The following is a 16,419-nucleotide window of genomic DNA, read 5'->3' on the forward strand; positions in this document are numbered from 1 at the left end:
ATGGTGGCAGGGCATGAAGACTTGTGCGGAATATGATTCTAATGAATCTGATCTCTCTAGGCTACACATTTCTTTGCTAGATATGTGCCCTGGGACCTCCAGCTCTATGTAGGACTTACCCAGGGCCTTTGGGCTTCCTACAGACTATCCAGCAATGCAGCAATGAATGTAACTCTCTTGTAAAACATTATTCAGCACCCATTAATATACTGTACTGTACATCTTTACTCTTCTGGATTCTCAACTGATATACATTTTTGAGTGGTCCATACAATGAGGTTTAAATTCCATCCATCATCATGTATTATTCTAGTGGATGTACCAAAGACTTCTGAGTTTTCTTTGAAGAGAGCTATTATTTGATATCAGTGAGAAAACAGAGTTGTAACCTGTAGCATTAGTGAAGCTTAAATTCAGTAATGATAACTGTGGAAGAGCATGAGTCATGAATTGTTATGTGGTAAGCTGTTCAAACTCAGCTGATGGTGAAACTGCACTTTAGTGCCCGATTTGGTATGTTACACGACTGAATCATAACCAGTTGCATGATGGCAAAAACTGGAATACAGTAGTCTTCAAATTCACATTAGCTGTTTTGCATAGAAATTTCAAGCCCTAATGCTATTTGCTCAGGTTAGCAGGGTCCTAAATGAATTTGTTAATATGTACCTTAGTGCAGTCTAGATACAAAACAACTATTTTGATACCAGTGTCATTTGGCTATGCTGATATTATTTTTAAGATTAATAATATTTCAGTATATGCCATGTATCTATGTACTATATTAGGACTGTAATCAAAGTTGAAAACCTAACTTTTGTTTATGAAAGCTAAGAATTTCACATGCTTCCAGTTTTTGACTGCTAAGGATGAATAATGTTCTGTTTTTAATGATTATGATATTGTTCAATGCCTTAGAAGTTAAGACGTCAACTTGTGATAGGAGGGTGGTAGCACTGATTTTTATGGTTTAAAAATGAACTCGGTAAATACAACAATTTTACAACATTGTTAAGAGTTTTTGATGTCGGTGCAAAAAACTAGCGTTGAATGTAAAGAAACGCCATTTTCTGGGTGAGACCCGAAGGCTCCCCGGAGTTAACTGAGCTGATATGTATTTATTAGACCCCTGGCATCAGTCAATGCGCATGGAGTTTTAGGCCTACCGGGGACCACGAGCCAGAACCTGAACCCCTCAGAGAGGCACGAGGAGCAATGGCCTATAGAAACCCCCTGTGTGGTTGGAAGCATTCTATATCTGCTCTCAATTGGGCCAGGCATCCAGAAAGGTAAGCACCCCAAAACAAACCCCTATGGTTAAAATATTGCTACTGAAAGCCAAACTAGTGGACAGAAATACCCAAATAAAAAGGAAGAAATGAGCATGATGTCACCATGTCACTGCGCCGCTGTCTGCGCAATGAATGGGAAGCCCTGCACCCCCACGCCACCTATTCACCCTGCAGTTCTGAGACTGGAAGTCAAAACCGCGAAAAAAATGCCGACCGGAAAGAGGGAGGAATGCCGGGGAGCCTCCGGGTCTCGCCCAGAAAATGGCATTTCATTACATAAAAGCTGTTTTTTTTGGGGGGGAAGTCCCTTCGGCTCCCCGGAGCTACTTACCCTGGAGGCGATTGGCCCTCGCTCCTCAACGCGAAGTCGAGACAATTGGCTGCAACCGCTGACCCAATGCGACACAGGCCCTACTAGGCCCAGGAACTTTGACAAGGTAGCGAGTGGCCAGGACCCTGTTTGACCTCCAAAAACCCCATGCTTAAATGTCAGCCCAAGACATGTTACCAAAGACAGCAGCCAACGCAGTAAACTTACGAACGTCGTGGGCACGAGGGTAGACCGCAGGCTTGCTGGACTAAATAATCCTGCAGACAACCTGGGAGACCCGAACCCTAGAACAAGGAAGAAGGGATACCTGGTCAACCCAAAGTGCATCCTCGACCACCGAGGCCATGGCACGCAGGTAACAGGGGAGAGCCGCAACCGGACTCAACACATGATGCTCCCCTGGCCTAACCAACCAAGCATCAACAACTCAAGGATCCCTCCAGAAAGCAGCAGTCTCATTCTTTGCCAGAAAAGGAGACAGCTGCAAATGAACAAATCTACCACCAGGACCAGAAGTGAAGAAACTCCTGCTCCAAAGAAAGGAGAAAGAGAGCACCCGGTCCAATGACCAGGACAACTCTGGCAGTGCATGAGCAGGCCAGCGATGAAACAACTCATGAGACAGCTTACAGAACAGTGCAAAAGTAACATCAATGCTGAAAATAAGCTGCAGCAGCTCCACCAACGTCGCACGATACGAGGAAACAGTATTCGGCATAAGATGATGGTCGTGGAACAACCACGAAAGGAAGGACAAGACAACCTTATCAGAGGGAGAAGTAGACCTACAAAGGGATAAGAAATAATGGAAGGACCGTCAGGAAACTTCATACTGCTGCCGAGACAAAGCACGCATGGGGGACACCATCAATGAAGCCATTTGCTCACCATACAAGTGGTGATAGACCCAAGTCAGGAAGACCAGACACGATGACTCAAGGAAATGATGGAACCACCAGCCACGTAACAGACCAGACCGATCTGCTGAAAGAGGCGGAGCCGCAGGAAGACCCTCAGGTTCGGACACAGAGCAAGCAGCGCCTGAAACCAAGACTGGGCTGGCCATCAAAGAGCCAAGAGGTAAATCTCTCCCTTGGTAAATCTCCAAGCGAGCTAGGACCTGGAGCAATAGCTGAACTGGCGGAAGAGTTACAGGTAATCCCACCTCGACCAGTCCTGCCGCAAAACATCAGCCCCGACTGTGAGGCCGTTGGGGAAGGGCACCACATACAATGGGAGACGCTTCGACCACACCATCGAAAGAGGTCCACCTCTGGAAGCCCATACGTCCAGCAGAGGCAACTGAATGAGTCGGCATCAACCGTCCATTCCGTGGACAGTGGAATGAACTGAGGCAGGCTGTTCGCCAGGACGTTGGACACCACACGAACATGAACGGCCAGGAGAGAGAAACCCCGAAAACTCAGCAGACGAGTCACCCGAAGTGACCAGCCTCAAAGAGCCTAGAACCAAATAGAACCCCCGCGATTCAGACAATGAACCACCAGGGAGCAGTCCAAATTGAGCCAGAGCATCGATTCGCGAGCGACCCGAACCCTCAGAAGTGACATCCACACCACTACCACAAACTCCCGCACCGTGCTGTGGGCCTGACGGAAGGATGGATCCCACCGCCCCTGGCCAGCCTGGTAAGCACTGGTCACAAAGCTCCAACCAAGAGACAATGCATCCGTGAATACATCGAGCGAGGGCTCGGGTAGGCACTAAGGCACTGAGCTCCGAAAAACCCGAAGAGGAAGCTGGCGACACTGCAGCCCACAAGGCACTCAAAGGCCGAACCCAGTGATCGTCAGAGAGGTGGGGTGGGACATCCCCGAAGGAACCAGAACAGCTGACGAAACCAAAACCGACATGGTGGTTAGACCATCACAGCAAAATTCAGGCTCCAGCACAGATCCTTGGGCAACCGTGTGTGACCCGGGAGTCTCCAAGAAACAGGCGAAGGCAGAACTGCAGCTGAAGCAAAGCCTTCGGAGGGAGAGACAAGGCAGTGGTCCGAGAGTCCCACACAAGACCCAGCCAAGATCGAGCCTGAGAGGAAAGCAGATGGGACTTTGTCCAGTTCACCAGGAACCCAAACCTGGTGAGCTGAGAAAGAACCAAATCCCTGGCAAGCAGACAAGCGGACTGACTGGAAGCCTACACTGGACAAACATCGAGAGACGCCAGAACCTGAAAACCCATAATAGATGCAGAGAGGCCACAACGACCTGGGTAAGGCATGTGAACACGCGAGGTACCAGATTCAAATCGAATGAAAGGCAATGAAAGCAGTAAGCCTGATGCCCCACAACAAAACCGAGTCAGTCCCTGAACCCCAGATGAATTGGGGCATGCCAATACGCGTCCCAGAGATCCAGGGACACCATCCAAGTGCCCGGCTCCAGGAGGAGATGGACCTGGGACAAGTTAGTCATCTGAAAGGAGGGGCAATAGACCCAGGGGTTCAGACGGGACAAGTTCAGAATGAACCATAGGTCTGTGCAGTCCTGTTTTGGACTGTACAGACCTGTGATTCATCCTGAAGGAGGAGAGGCCACCCAACACTACCACAGGCCACACAAAACAATCCAAAAGGCCCACAAATTGTGGGACCAGGCATGAGCAAACAGCTTGAGCACCCCTCCACATCACCCCATCAATGGGACAAGCTGTGAAATGGCCGATGCCCCTTACGTGAATTCGACCTCCGCACAGAGTGATCACCGCGTCAACCAGACGAAGATGGTTCCGAAGGCTGTGCCGGCTCCGAAACTGGCCTACCACAATGGGAGGAACCCCGAGCCCCTGGCAAGATCCTTCCAGGAAGACCACCACGGGCCCTCCGAAGAACCAACAAGTCCAACATTGGACGACAACTGGAAGAATCTGCCTGCAGATACTGCACCACTGCAGACTCTGCAAGCAGCAAAGAATAATAGGACAAAGAAAACCTGAGAACCAGGGCCCAAGCAGATTCCACGGAAGTAGCAAGCACCGCCTGCCGACACGCGAGACGGGAATAAAAAACAGCGACACCGCATCCTGCAGGATCGGCGCAAACAGCTTCAAAAGAGCATACAATGCACACACTGCCGAAACCAATGCACCAGACCCAGGATAGGCCCCAAGTGTCTCCACGTCCTCCTCAAGCCAGTCTGAGGACAGCTTGAGAAGGGAAAAGAACAGCAAGACACCAACAGCGACCAGGGCAGCCGAGAGGGTGGGAACCTGCACGTAAAGCTGCACAATGCAGACATCCCGAGGAAGGGCAAGGAAGAACAAGCACACATTGATGTGCTTAAATTCACCCCCCAGGAAGACCTGGACCACCATATGAGCCTCATGCCACTCAAGCGTGCGGGACCGACATAATGTATGCCACACCTTTAATGACAAAAAAGGGCAGTTCGCAAGCCAGGATGACTCCGGAACCTCATAATGAACCCAGTAACGAAAAGAAGATCCAGACAAGAACGAAGAAGGATCCATTTTGGAGGCGTAATCTGGGTCATGCAGGAGGTAAGCCGCAGTGGCCTCCTGCACAACATGAGGAGGGATGCGGGAGGCTAAAAACCTCCTGAAAGATGGGACCGAAGAACCCAAAGGACCACAGAACCGAACCCAGGGAGAGATTGACGCCAAATCCAACTCGTACGAGGAGGGAGGAAAAAAAACCCACTCCCTGTAACAGCAAGCCCCACTCTGAGGATTCACCATAATAAAGGGTACCTTAAACCATAATAAAGGGTACAAAATACAATCAAATGTGCCAATAGTAGGAAAGCAGTCTGTCAGGTGCAGTCACAGTGAGAGGTTGTGTTAGCTGGAGCTCCGATTGTAGTAACATTATTATAGCAATAATGGAAGGATTAGTGAAGGAACTGATGAATCTAGTTGGAACTCTGAGAGCAGAGATGGATTTCCTACGAGAGGAGGTACGACAGCTGAAACATCGAGAAGAAACGAAGGAGATCAATATTAACAAGACCTTGTCGTGGAAGGTCGTTAAGGACAGGGGTCTTAAAAAAACCTTGACAAGACCGCCTACAGATGCCCTAAGGACATCAAATTCATTTGCCGTGTTGGAAGACGAATGCTGTGGTGAGCCTGCAGTTCACTCAAAACAGAAATCAACAAAGAGCAACGAAGCACAGGCCCCTCAAAGTGCTCAGAAAGTTAAGGAGGTACCTAAACGAATGGGAGTTGTGGGAGATTCCCAGGTGAGGTATTTAGACAGGATGTTTTGTGCCAGAGATAGGGGGAACAGGTTAAGGGTCTGCTATCCGGGAGCTGGAATTGGAGATATTGTTGACAACATGAAAGATATTATGACGGGAAATGGGAACAAACCCATTATTTGTATTAGTGCAGGGGGTAATGATGTTGGACGAGTTAGGAGTGAGGAACTGATAAAGAAATTTAACAGTCATAGAATTAGGAGCAAGGGAGGAATCCCGATCATGTGGGGCATTCTTCCAAGAAAGAGCGTTGGGAATGAATGGTTGTCGAGGGCACTTGGTGTCAATTGCCGGCTGGAAAGATATTGCAAATCAAATGCAATATCTTTCATAGACAGCTGGGAACACTTCTATGGAAGAAATGAAATGTATGCTCGTGATGGGGTGCATCTATCGAGGGCTGGGGTTGTTGCTGTTGCGAACTCGTTGGAACCAGTGGTTAGAGGCATTTGTTTGGGTTTAAACTGTTAGTAGATAGTGGTATGGGAATTGATAGGGAGGAAGGAGGTAATAAAAGTATGTGTTTGTTGGAGAAACAAATTGGCAAAATGATCAACGAAAGAGAAGGGCCTCAAAATAACAATTCACTTAGGGTATATTACACTAACAGTAGAAGTCTAAGAAACAAAATAAACGAGTTAAATGCTCTTGTCTGTACAGAAAAAACAGATATTATTGCACTTCCTGAAACGTGGATGAATGTAGAAAATAGAGAACTATTAGCTGAATATCAAATAAATGTATATAAACTATTTCACACAGATAGATATATTAGACGAGGATGGGGAGTAGCCTTATATGTTAGGGACAATTTGAAATGTACTGTAGTTTCAAAGAGGGAATCAAAACTGCGCCCCACACACAAACTATTTGGATAGAATTAATTGAAAAAGCAAATAATATTATAATAGGAGTTATATATAGGCCACCAGATTTAGACAGACTGAAATGGAAGCAAAGCATCTATGGGATGAAATATCTAGAGCGTCTAGATCTAACAGTATTTATGTCATGGGTGACTTTAATTTTAGTGGAATAAACTGGGTGAACAAAACAGGGAATAATGAAGCAGAAGATTTTCTAGAATTAATTGATGATTGCTTTCTTACGCAACATATTAAGGAACCAACGCAGGGAAATAATATTTTAGATTTAGTGTTAACTAACAGGGAAACACAAATTAAGGACATGGAAATAGAGAGTGAGCTAGGGAACAGTGAACATAAAGAAATTAGATTTAGCATAGAATGGAATAGATCTGTAGGAGAAAATTTTGTTAAAGTGCCTGATTTTCGAAAAGCTGATTTCAATAGCCTGAGAATTGCGACAGGTGACGGAAAAGGGGATTTCGATGTGGATTCAAAATATAACCTATTTAAAAATATTCTAAGCAAAGCCCAGGAACGTAGTATACCATATAAATTGAATAGATCGAATACTAATGATCCAAAGTGGATAAAAAAGGATCTGAAAAACTTTATAGGTAAAAAGAGAGCGTGTTACAAAAGGATTAAGAATGGGGAAGTTAGTTTAGAACAGGAATTCATACAACTGGTTAGAAATGTTAAAAAAGAGATAAGGAAAGCAAAAAGAAACTACGAAGTTCGCATAGCAGGGCAAGCGAAGACAAATCCTAAAGGGTTTTTACAGTTATATCGAACTAAGACTAGGGAAAGGATAGGTCCATTAAAAACTGAGACAGGTCAAATAACGGATAATGGCGAGGAGATGAGTGGTATTTTTAATAAATATTTTATATCTGTATTTTCTAAAGAGGAACTTAACAATATGCCTTCAGCCGAACAAATATATGTAGGTGGGGACGAGGACAGGTTGACTAGTTTAGCAGTTACCAGGGAGGATGTAATTAAACAAATAGTAAAACTAAAACCAAACAAATCCCCAGGGCCGGATGAAGTGTTTGCCAGGGTGCTTAAAGAATGCAAAGAGGAGCTTTCTGAGCCACTGTCTACCATATTTAATAAATCAATAGAGTTAGGTAGAGTGCCAGAATCATGGAAGGTAGCTAATGTGGTGCCAATTTTTAAGAAAGGAGATAGATCACTTGCGTCAAACTATCGGCCAATTAGCCTAACGTCTATTGTGGGAAAGTTACTTGAATCAATAATTGCAAATACAATTCATCTTCATCTTGAAAAACATATATTAATAAATGAGTCACAACATGGTTTTACAAATGGCCGTTCATGTTTAACAAATTTGCCATCTTTTTATTCCAGCATAGTTGAGGCAGTTGATAGTGGTAAGGATTGTGATGTTGTGTACCTTGACTTTAGCAAAGCTTTTGATACAGTGCCACATGAAAGACTGATTAAAAAAATAGAGGCTCATGGTATTGGAGGTGCTATATTAAGTTGGATTAGGGCATGGCTATTTCAAAGGAAACAGAGAGTTAGTATAAATGGGGTTAAGTCAGAGTCGGATAATGTTGTTAGTGGAGTGCCTCAAGGCTCTGTCCTGGGACCTCTGTTGTTTATAATATATATACAGTAAATGATTTATAGATTATAATATATATAAATCCGGGAGCCCATATATTAGACAGAGTCAGCTGAAGGAGTTGGCAGCAACCGTCCATTCTGTGGACAGGGAAATGAACCGGGACAGGCAGTCCACCAAGACATTGAATACCCTCCTTGATATGAACCGCACGGAGAGACAAACCCCAAGAATCCAGCAGACGAGTCTCTTGAAGCTACCAGCCCCAAAGAGCCAAGGACCGAATATAACCCCTGTGGTTCAGACAATGAAGCACCGGAGAGCAGTTCATATGGAGCCGGATAGTGGATTCCCGAGCTGACCCGAACTCTCTAAAGCGACAGCCAAACCGCTGCAAACTCCTGCACCATGTTGTGAGCTCAACGGAGCCCACTGCCCCTGGCTGGCCTGATAAACACTGGTCACAAAATCCCAGCCAAGAGACGAGGCATCCGCGAACACATTTAGTGATGGCTCGGGTAGGCGCCAAGGCACTGAACAACAAAAAACCTGAAGAGGAAGCACGTGAAACACAGCAACCAACCCAAGGTCCACGGAGGCCAAACCCAGCGATCGTGAGAGAGGTGGAAGGGACGTCCCTGTAGGAATCGGTACAGACAGTGAAGTCAGACCTGACCCAGTGGGTAAATCAGCATGGCGAAGTTCAGATTCCTGCACAACTGCTTGAGCAACTGCCGAATGACACGGGAATCCTCTTGAAACAGCTCTTGAAACAGACAGGACTGCTGCCTCAGCAACGAATCTGGAGGGAGAGAGAAGGAAGCAGTCCAAGAGTCCCACAAGAGACCCAGCCAGGTCCGAACCTGGGACGGAACCTGATGGGACTTCCTCCAGTTTACCAGAAACCCCGAACCCTGCAAGCTGAGAAAGAACTACACCCCTGTTGAGCAGACACACAGACCAGCTGGAAGCCCATACTAACCAGTCATCGAGGTAGGCCAGAACCCGAACCCCTAGCAGACACTGATGGGTCACCATGACCCGGGTAAGAGGCGTGAACCTGTGAGGTGCCAGATTCAAGCCAAGAGGAAGGCAACTGAAAGTGATAAGCCTGCTGTCCCACAACGAAACCTAACCAGACCTCAACCCTGCATGAATCGGGACATGCCAGTACGTGTCCCAGAGGTCCAGAAACACCATCCAAGCGCCTGGCTCCAAAAGAAGCTAGACCTGGGACAGAGTGGTCATCCGAGACGAGGGGAAAGGAATCCAGGGGTTCAGACGAGACAAGTCCAGATTCACACAGTCTCATTTCAGCACTGGAAACAGGCAGGAAACCTGCCTGAGGAACAGGGTCGTTTCGACCACGCCTAAGTGCACCCACTCCAAGATGACCCGCTGGGGCGCAGGGGAAGAAGCCTGCCCTGCCAGCCCCGAACCCTACAAAGATGGAGCAACCGCCCAATGCCACCACAAACCAAAAGAGAAGACAACTCGAAACGCCCACAAATCATGGGATCGGGTGTGAGCAAACATCGCGAGTCTTCCCCCCACATCACCCTGTCAATGGGGCGACCTGTAAAAAGGGCCGATGCCCCTTACGAGAAGCCGGCCGATGAGCAGAGCGAGCATTGTGCTGACCAGACAATGCTGAATTCGAAGGAGGCGCTGACTCAGAAACTGGCACCAGTGGTCCACCCCAACTAGAAGACTCGGAGCCCTTTCGAGAAGCCTGAGAACAGCCCCCACGAAGAACCAACAAGTCCAATATAGGATGACCACTGGATGAGGCCACCTGCAGAAACTGAGTGACAGCAGCCTCTGCAAACAGCAACGGACAAAAAGGAGACAAAAACCTATGAGCCAAGGCCCAAGTGGATTCCAAAGAGAGAGAGAGCAGAGCCTGACAGTACGTGAGGCGAGATGCAAAGAACAGAGACACCGCCTCCCTGAGAATCAGCGCAAACAGCGTCAACTGCGTGGCCGACACCTGAGCCGCTGAGACAAGTGCACCAGACAAAGGCCAGGCACCAAAGTTGAAGCAACTAACGCCCCCAAATCTGGGTCCCTATAACCAAAACGGGGCAGTCTCGAGGCATCCGAGTGGGCAATCAACCTTTCACGTTGCATCAACCTAAACCTAGCATGCAACGCTAATGCCGCTTCAACCCGAACCTCAGTGTCAACAGAATGGGTAAACTGGAGTATGAGCAGAGAACAAGACTCGTAAGACTCCAGGTCAAAGGTGTCATTGACCCAGGAGGCAAACATAACAGAGGCAAAACAGGTCACTGTCACCCTGAGACAAGGACATGGGCAACCTTCGAACTCGCACAAGGCGAGGTGGAACTCAGAAGATGCATCCATCAGTCAACTGAGCCCCAATGGGGTTTTCCAGGGCCCATAGGCTGTCTGCTATGGCAAGCCCAGGCAAGGTACTGCAAAGCTGGTTAGACCCAAACTAACAAGGGAGAACTGATAAAAACTGAATCCCTGTGACGTGTACAATCACGGGGGCCTAGATTAAGGTCATCAAAATACCAGAAGTGGACCTACATACAAACAAGGCAGACCCCTCCAGGCAAGGAAAACAAATATAAAAGAAAAACCCTGCAAAAATACGTCGTCTCCAGAAGGAACAGGAACTGGCCGCCACGTACGTAGGCAAGCTGTGCAGTACCTTGCGCCCCTACCAGCAACACCACCACTTCGTACCTGAGGCCAAACAAAAGACCACGAAAACCCCAGGTGGTTCCAAGGGCAGGGTAAATGCCGAGCCGCAAAGACCCGTATGGAAGCGCTTCCTGAAAGCTTTATGGAAGGTAACCCTAGAACCCAAGGGTAGTACTTACAGGGAACTTAGGGAAGGTAGCCCTAAGTGCCTGCAGCCCCAATACACATAATTTCTCCTGGCCACTGCACCATAAATAGCAGAACACACCACTAAGGTACCAATACTGCCAAGAATTTGAGGCCAGAGTCGATGACCACCCCCAGATCACATCAACCAACAAACTGGAGGTGTGAGTAGTCGGTGTGGGGGGGTCCAGGGTTCCCCCCCCTCCCCCTCCCGGGGTGGGGAGGGCTGCACAGATAAGCGGCATGGTGTCAGTGTGTCGATTGCTTGTTTGGTTGTTTCTTTAGGTTGAGGGAGTTCTGCCTCTGTTCGATCTTCACTTGCAATTTTTCTTACCATGTCGGGTCTGTTTTGTTATGCCTACCTTTCTGGGTGCTAACCTCGGTCGATGACAGACATGGAATGCCCCCAAGTACAAGGGGGTTTCCATAGGCCATTGCTCCCTTTGCCTCTCTGGCTCATGATCCCCTGTAGGCTAAACTCCAATTGACTGATGCCCCAGACTAATATAGCGTATATCAGTCCGATAGCTCCAAGGAGCTGAAGGGGCTCCCCACAAGAAAGCATTTATTGTCACGGAGATGTCATCAAAATATGCAAGAAATAAAACATTACATACAAATATTAAAAATGCCAGTATTAGAAATACATGTTGATAAATCACACTAAAAACACACATTTAATTTTGTTTATATTTTCAAAATGTTTGCTGACCCATTTTGTAAAATTAATGATAGTTTAAAAGTAAATATCTTTTAGTGGTGTTCTGGTGGTTAATAACCAGTCCAAAGAATGCATGTTGATGTGTCTTAGTAGCTAAAATTGGTTTGATGGGTTGAGTTTTGTTCCCATCTTATTAAAGGGAAAGTTGCCCCATGTGGTGGTCAACAGTGTTCTACTGTAGCACATATCATTGGTAGATCTGTCTTGGGCTGGCTGTGCTCAAGACCAATTAGATGAACTCCTACAGCAGTGTCCTATTTAGTGGTGTCCTCATTGAGTGTTTTCTCTCTGGAGACAGCATCTGACATAGTTGTTCAGATCAGATGTCTTCATCGTGTCTTTATGAACCATACCTATTTGATAAGGTGGACATAGAAAGGAAATATATGTACAGTCTGTATTTTACGTATGTAAATGTAAATAAGATAAAATAATCAGATAAAATAGTTAGTCTGTTTGTTAGTCTGTAAATTTTAGCATCACATTACCATCAGTGCCACTCTGATGAAGGGGCCGACATGGACTACAAATGATAACCCCAAACTCTAAGCAAGAATCCTGTAAACAAGCAATTTTTTTTACAACAGTTAGGTTTTGCTACCGCCTATTGCAACTGTATGCGCCAAACCCAATTTATGTGCCCCGACAATGGGCTTTTCACACACACCATGTCTCTTTGATATAGAAAGCCTTGAGACCACTAATCAAAATACTGTATTTTGGTGGAACAAGCTAATACTATGAATGTGCCACAAATATCTTTTTAAATCTCCTTGAGCACAATAGCTCAAGTGGTTCAATATTTATTTGGTGTGTGTAGAGTTTAGCTCCAGGGGCCAGTGTGTAGATCATGTGGACATTATACTCCTCAGAACAAAACTGCCAATGGACATTTCTGTTGTAAATTTTCAGAGGATCTTTTTAATGCATGGTGTACTATAATGTCAGTGGTGCACTCTTATTGAGGGAATAATTAATGTCCAGTGAAGAATGTATGCCAATCAGGTTATCAGTGCAAAAATACAGTAATTGCCAACTTCATGAATCTTTCTTTAAGAAATAATAAGATTCATTAGTCATTATCAGGCATTTCTTTCATCTTTTAATGCAAGTAATTTATTATTAGTCTCTAGGAGAAGACAATTTTAAAAAAATTTGGGAGTGTAATCAAGAATTTTTTACTAATAACTTTATAAAGAGTAGCCCATTTATAAGTTAGTGTGCAAACAAGACCAAGGCCAAGTGTGTAGGCTGTGCAGGCAAGGGCCCCATAACACCCAAGTCTACCTTCGCCATAATACACTGGCCAAACTGCCTTCTTGTTGGTAATTTGTAATGGAAACAGATTGGTATATATTTACTTTTTTATTATTTTAAAATAATATGGAGGCAGAATAAATATGCAAAATAAACAAATAAAATATTTTGACTTACAGTGGAGGGTTTTTAGGACGCAATGCAAATGCAGCTCAATCTGATAATTTTCCAAAGACACTAATCTTGAAGGTAGATTCACCCATTCATTGTATTGCTTATCATGTGTAACAGGAGTCCTGTCTTAATACTGCCAGAATTGATTTATATGATTAAGTTTACAGTACTGCACAGGATGTGTGAGTTTATGTATGGTGTAATACAAAGTAGATATGTAAAAATTTTCACAAACTGTTTTTATAAATCTCGGGTGCATGATAACAGGTGCTGGGGAAGGGTCAGTACATTCTGGTTTATCCAAGCAGATTTGTAAGTCCAGCAGTCAACATGAACCATACACCAAGTCTTTTTATTTATCTTTCTTATTTTAGTAATCTTACAAACTTTCAACATTTGTACAATAAATTTAGTAACGATGCTATCACACCGTGAACAACCAAAGAAGTCAATTACTGTATAGCAATGAAGCAAAATCTCTTGTTATGCATGCATGTAACAAGTGATTTCTCTCTCTCTCTCTCCTCTCACTCTCACTCTCACTCTCACTCTCACTCTCACTCTTACTCACACACACACACACCCGTGGGAAGATGGGACACCACGAGCATAGCTCTCATCCTGTAACTACACTTGGGTAATTACACACATACACACACTTGGCAAATGGAATTTAATGTGAATAAATGCCATGTTATGGAATGTGGAATTGGAGAACATAGACCCCACACAACCTATATATTATGTGAGAAATATTTAAAGAATTCTGACAAAGAAAAGGATCTAGGGGTGGTTCTAGATAGAAAACTGTCACCTGAGGACCACATTAAGAACATTGTGTGAGGAGCCTATGCTACACTTTCTAACTTCAGAATTGCTTTTAAATACATGGATGGAAAAATACTAAAGAAATTGTTCACGACTTTTGTTAGACCAAAGCTGGAATATGCAGTGGTTGTATGGTGCCCATATCTTAAGAAGCACATCAACAAACTGGAAAAGATGCAACGACATGCTACTAAGTGGCTCCCAGAACTGAAGGACAAGAGCTATGAGGAGAGGTTAGAGTTATTAATATGCAAAAACTAGAAGATAGAAGAAAAAGAGGGGGATATGATCACTACATACAAAATAGTAACAGGAATCGATAAAATTGATAGGGAAGAATTCCTGAGAACCAGAACTTCAAGAACAAGATGTCATAGATTTAAACTCATGAAACAAAGCTGCCGGAGAAATATAATAAAATTCACTTTTGTAAGCAGAGTGGTAGACGGTTGGAACAAGTTAGGTGAGAAGGTGGTGGAGGCCAAAACCGTCATTAATTTCAAAGTGTTATATGACAAAGAGTGACGGGGAGATGGGACACCACGAGCGTAGCTCTCATCCTGTAACTACACTTAGGTAATTACACGAGTGCGAGAGTGAAAGTGTGAACGAAATGGTAACAAAGTACAGTACTGTGTTCTATTGTTTCGTGAGTGAGTGAGCATCACACTGAGGGAGTCTGTCTAATTACCCAAAGCTACCCAAACTTACTCAAAGCTACACGAAGCTTCCTAGTATTATGTTAGTAATGAATAAATATGATAAAATTATTCATTATAATGTTGGATGCTTAATGTAGATAATGAAAAACATATTTTTACTCTGAAAAAGTACAATTTTATAATGAAATTAGACAAAAATAAGAAGCTGGTGCCGCCAAAGCAAGTCGACGGTCCAAGCAACAATGTTTGCTGGCATATGAGCCTCTTATACCTACCTACCTAACCTAACCTAACCAATCTACCCAAACATAACATAACCTAACCTAACCAATCTACCCAAACATAACCTAACCTAACTAAACCTAACCTATCAAAAACATAACTTAATATAACTCTAGGCAACAGTATATCTTGAATAATCTGTTCATCTTGGATAAGTCGCTCCACAGCATTGTAGCTTGGATTGTCGACTTCCTATGGTCTCTTTTGCCACTTAGTTTCGTCTAATTTCATTATAAATTTATATTATTTCAGAGTAAAGATATGTTTTTTCATGTTCTACATTCAAAACCAACAATATAGTGAGTAAATATATCATATTTCTTCATTATATTTGTAATGCTAGGAAGCTTTGGGTAGCTTTGAGTAAATTTCAGTAGCTTTGTGTAATAAGACAGACCGCACTGAGTTGTCACACTGCTGCAGGCTCCATGATAATTCAAATTATTTAAGTGTTGGGAGTAGGGTGAGGGTTGCTAGTGGTGTTCCAGAATACATGAACGTGTACGGAATTTGAAAAGAAACTAAGAGATAAGAAATAAGTGTCTGTGAATGAAAAATCTTGGCGAGAAAAGTTGATCTTTCAAAACAGCAGAATGTCAACAACAAAGATGGCTGTCACCATAGGGGAGGACAGCACCCCAGCAAAGAAATGTTTTGCAGGTTTCTCACAACAAGATGTATTGGAAGGCGGTTTTCTTGGCAGGTTAGTGATTATGAGTGCATGCTAAAGAATTATGAAGAAGGGGTAATTAAATTAGAAAAAAAAAAAATGAAGGTTTCAAGATTGAGTTTTGTAATTTAAAAGGAAATATTTTCCAGCAAGGTCAGAAAATTACCAGCTTAACTGATAAGGTAAGAATGCAGGAGACACACAACAAGGAACTAGTAAAGGGTAATGAGGCATGGAAAGTGATGAGTAGGGAATTTGAAGAAATTAACAAGAAAATACACTCTTATGGTGAACAAGTCCAAGGGACCCCAGAGGGCTAACATGGAGTTAGGTAAGGAGATGCACTGAGAAACTTCATTGGCAACTCAAATAGAGGAAGTTAATAAAGAACTAGAAAAGTATAAAGAAGAAATAAATGAGATGTATCTGCAAGTTGTAAAAGAGATTGAGACAATCAAGGAAGTGTGTTTAGAAGTCAAAACCAGAAATGACCAACAAGAAGCAGAAATTGGGCAAGCAGTTAGGAAAGAACTGGTTACCAACAGTAAACTGGTACAAAACACTGCAGACAGAGTAGGTCCAGAATAATTTTTGGAAGTTTAGAGAAGGAAATTTCATATAGGGTGGACCAAGCAACAGAAG

General features: G+C 44.2%; 1 protein-coding gene across 1 annotated transcript in view; it reads left to right on the forward strand.

Moving 5' to 3' along the window:
• The window catches only part of LOC123769493 (trichohyalin), a 518,341-nt gene that overhangs the window by 485,656 nt on the left and 16,266 nt on the right, over window positions 1-16,419 (forward strand). The window contains 1 exon segment of the mRNA XM_069308773.1: window positions 1-16,419. This exon segment is cut by the window's right edge and continues 16,266 nt beyond it. Coding sequence (XP_069164874.1) covers window positions 1-36 — 36 coding nt within the window. The 3' untranslated portion in view covers window positions 37-16,419.

The sequence above is a fragment of the Procambarus clarkii genome, chromosome 63 (assembly GCF_040958095.1).
Source record: "Procambarus clarkii isolate CNS0578487 chromosome 63, FALCON_Pclarkii_2.0, whole genome shotgun sequence".
Taxonomy (NCBI): Eukaryota; Metazoa; Arthropoda; class Malacostraca; order Decapoda; family Cambaridae; genus Procambarus; species Procambarus clarkii.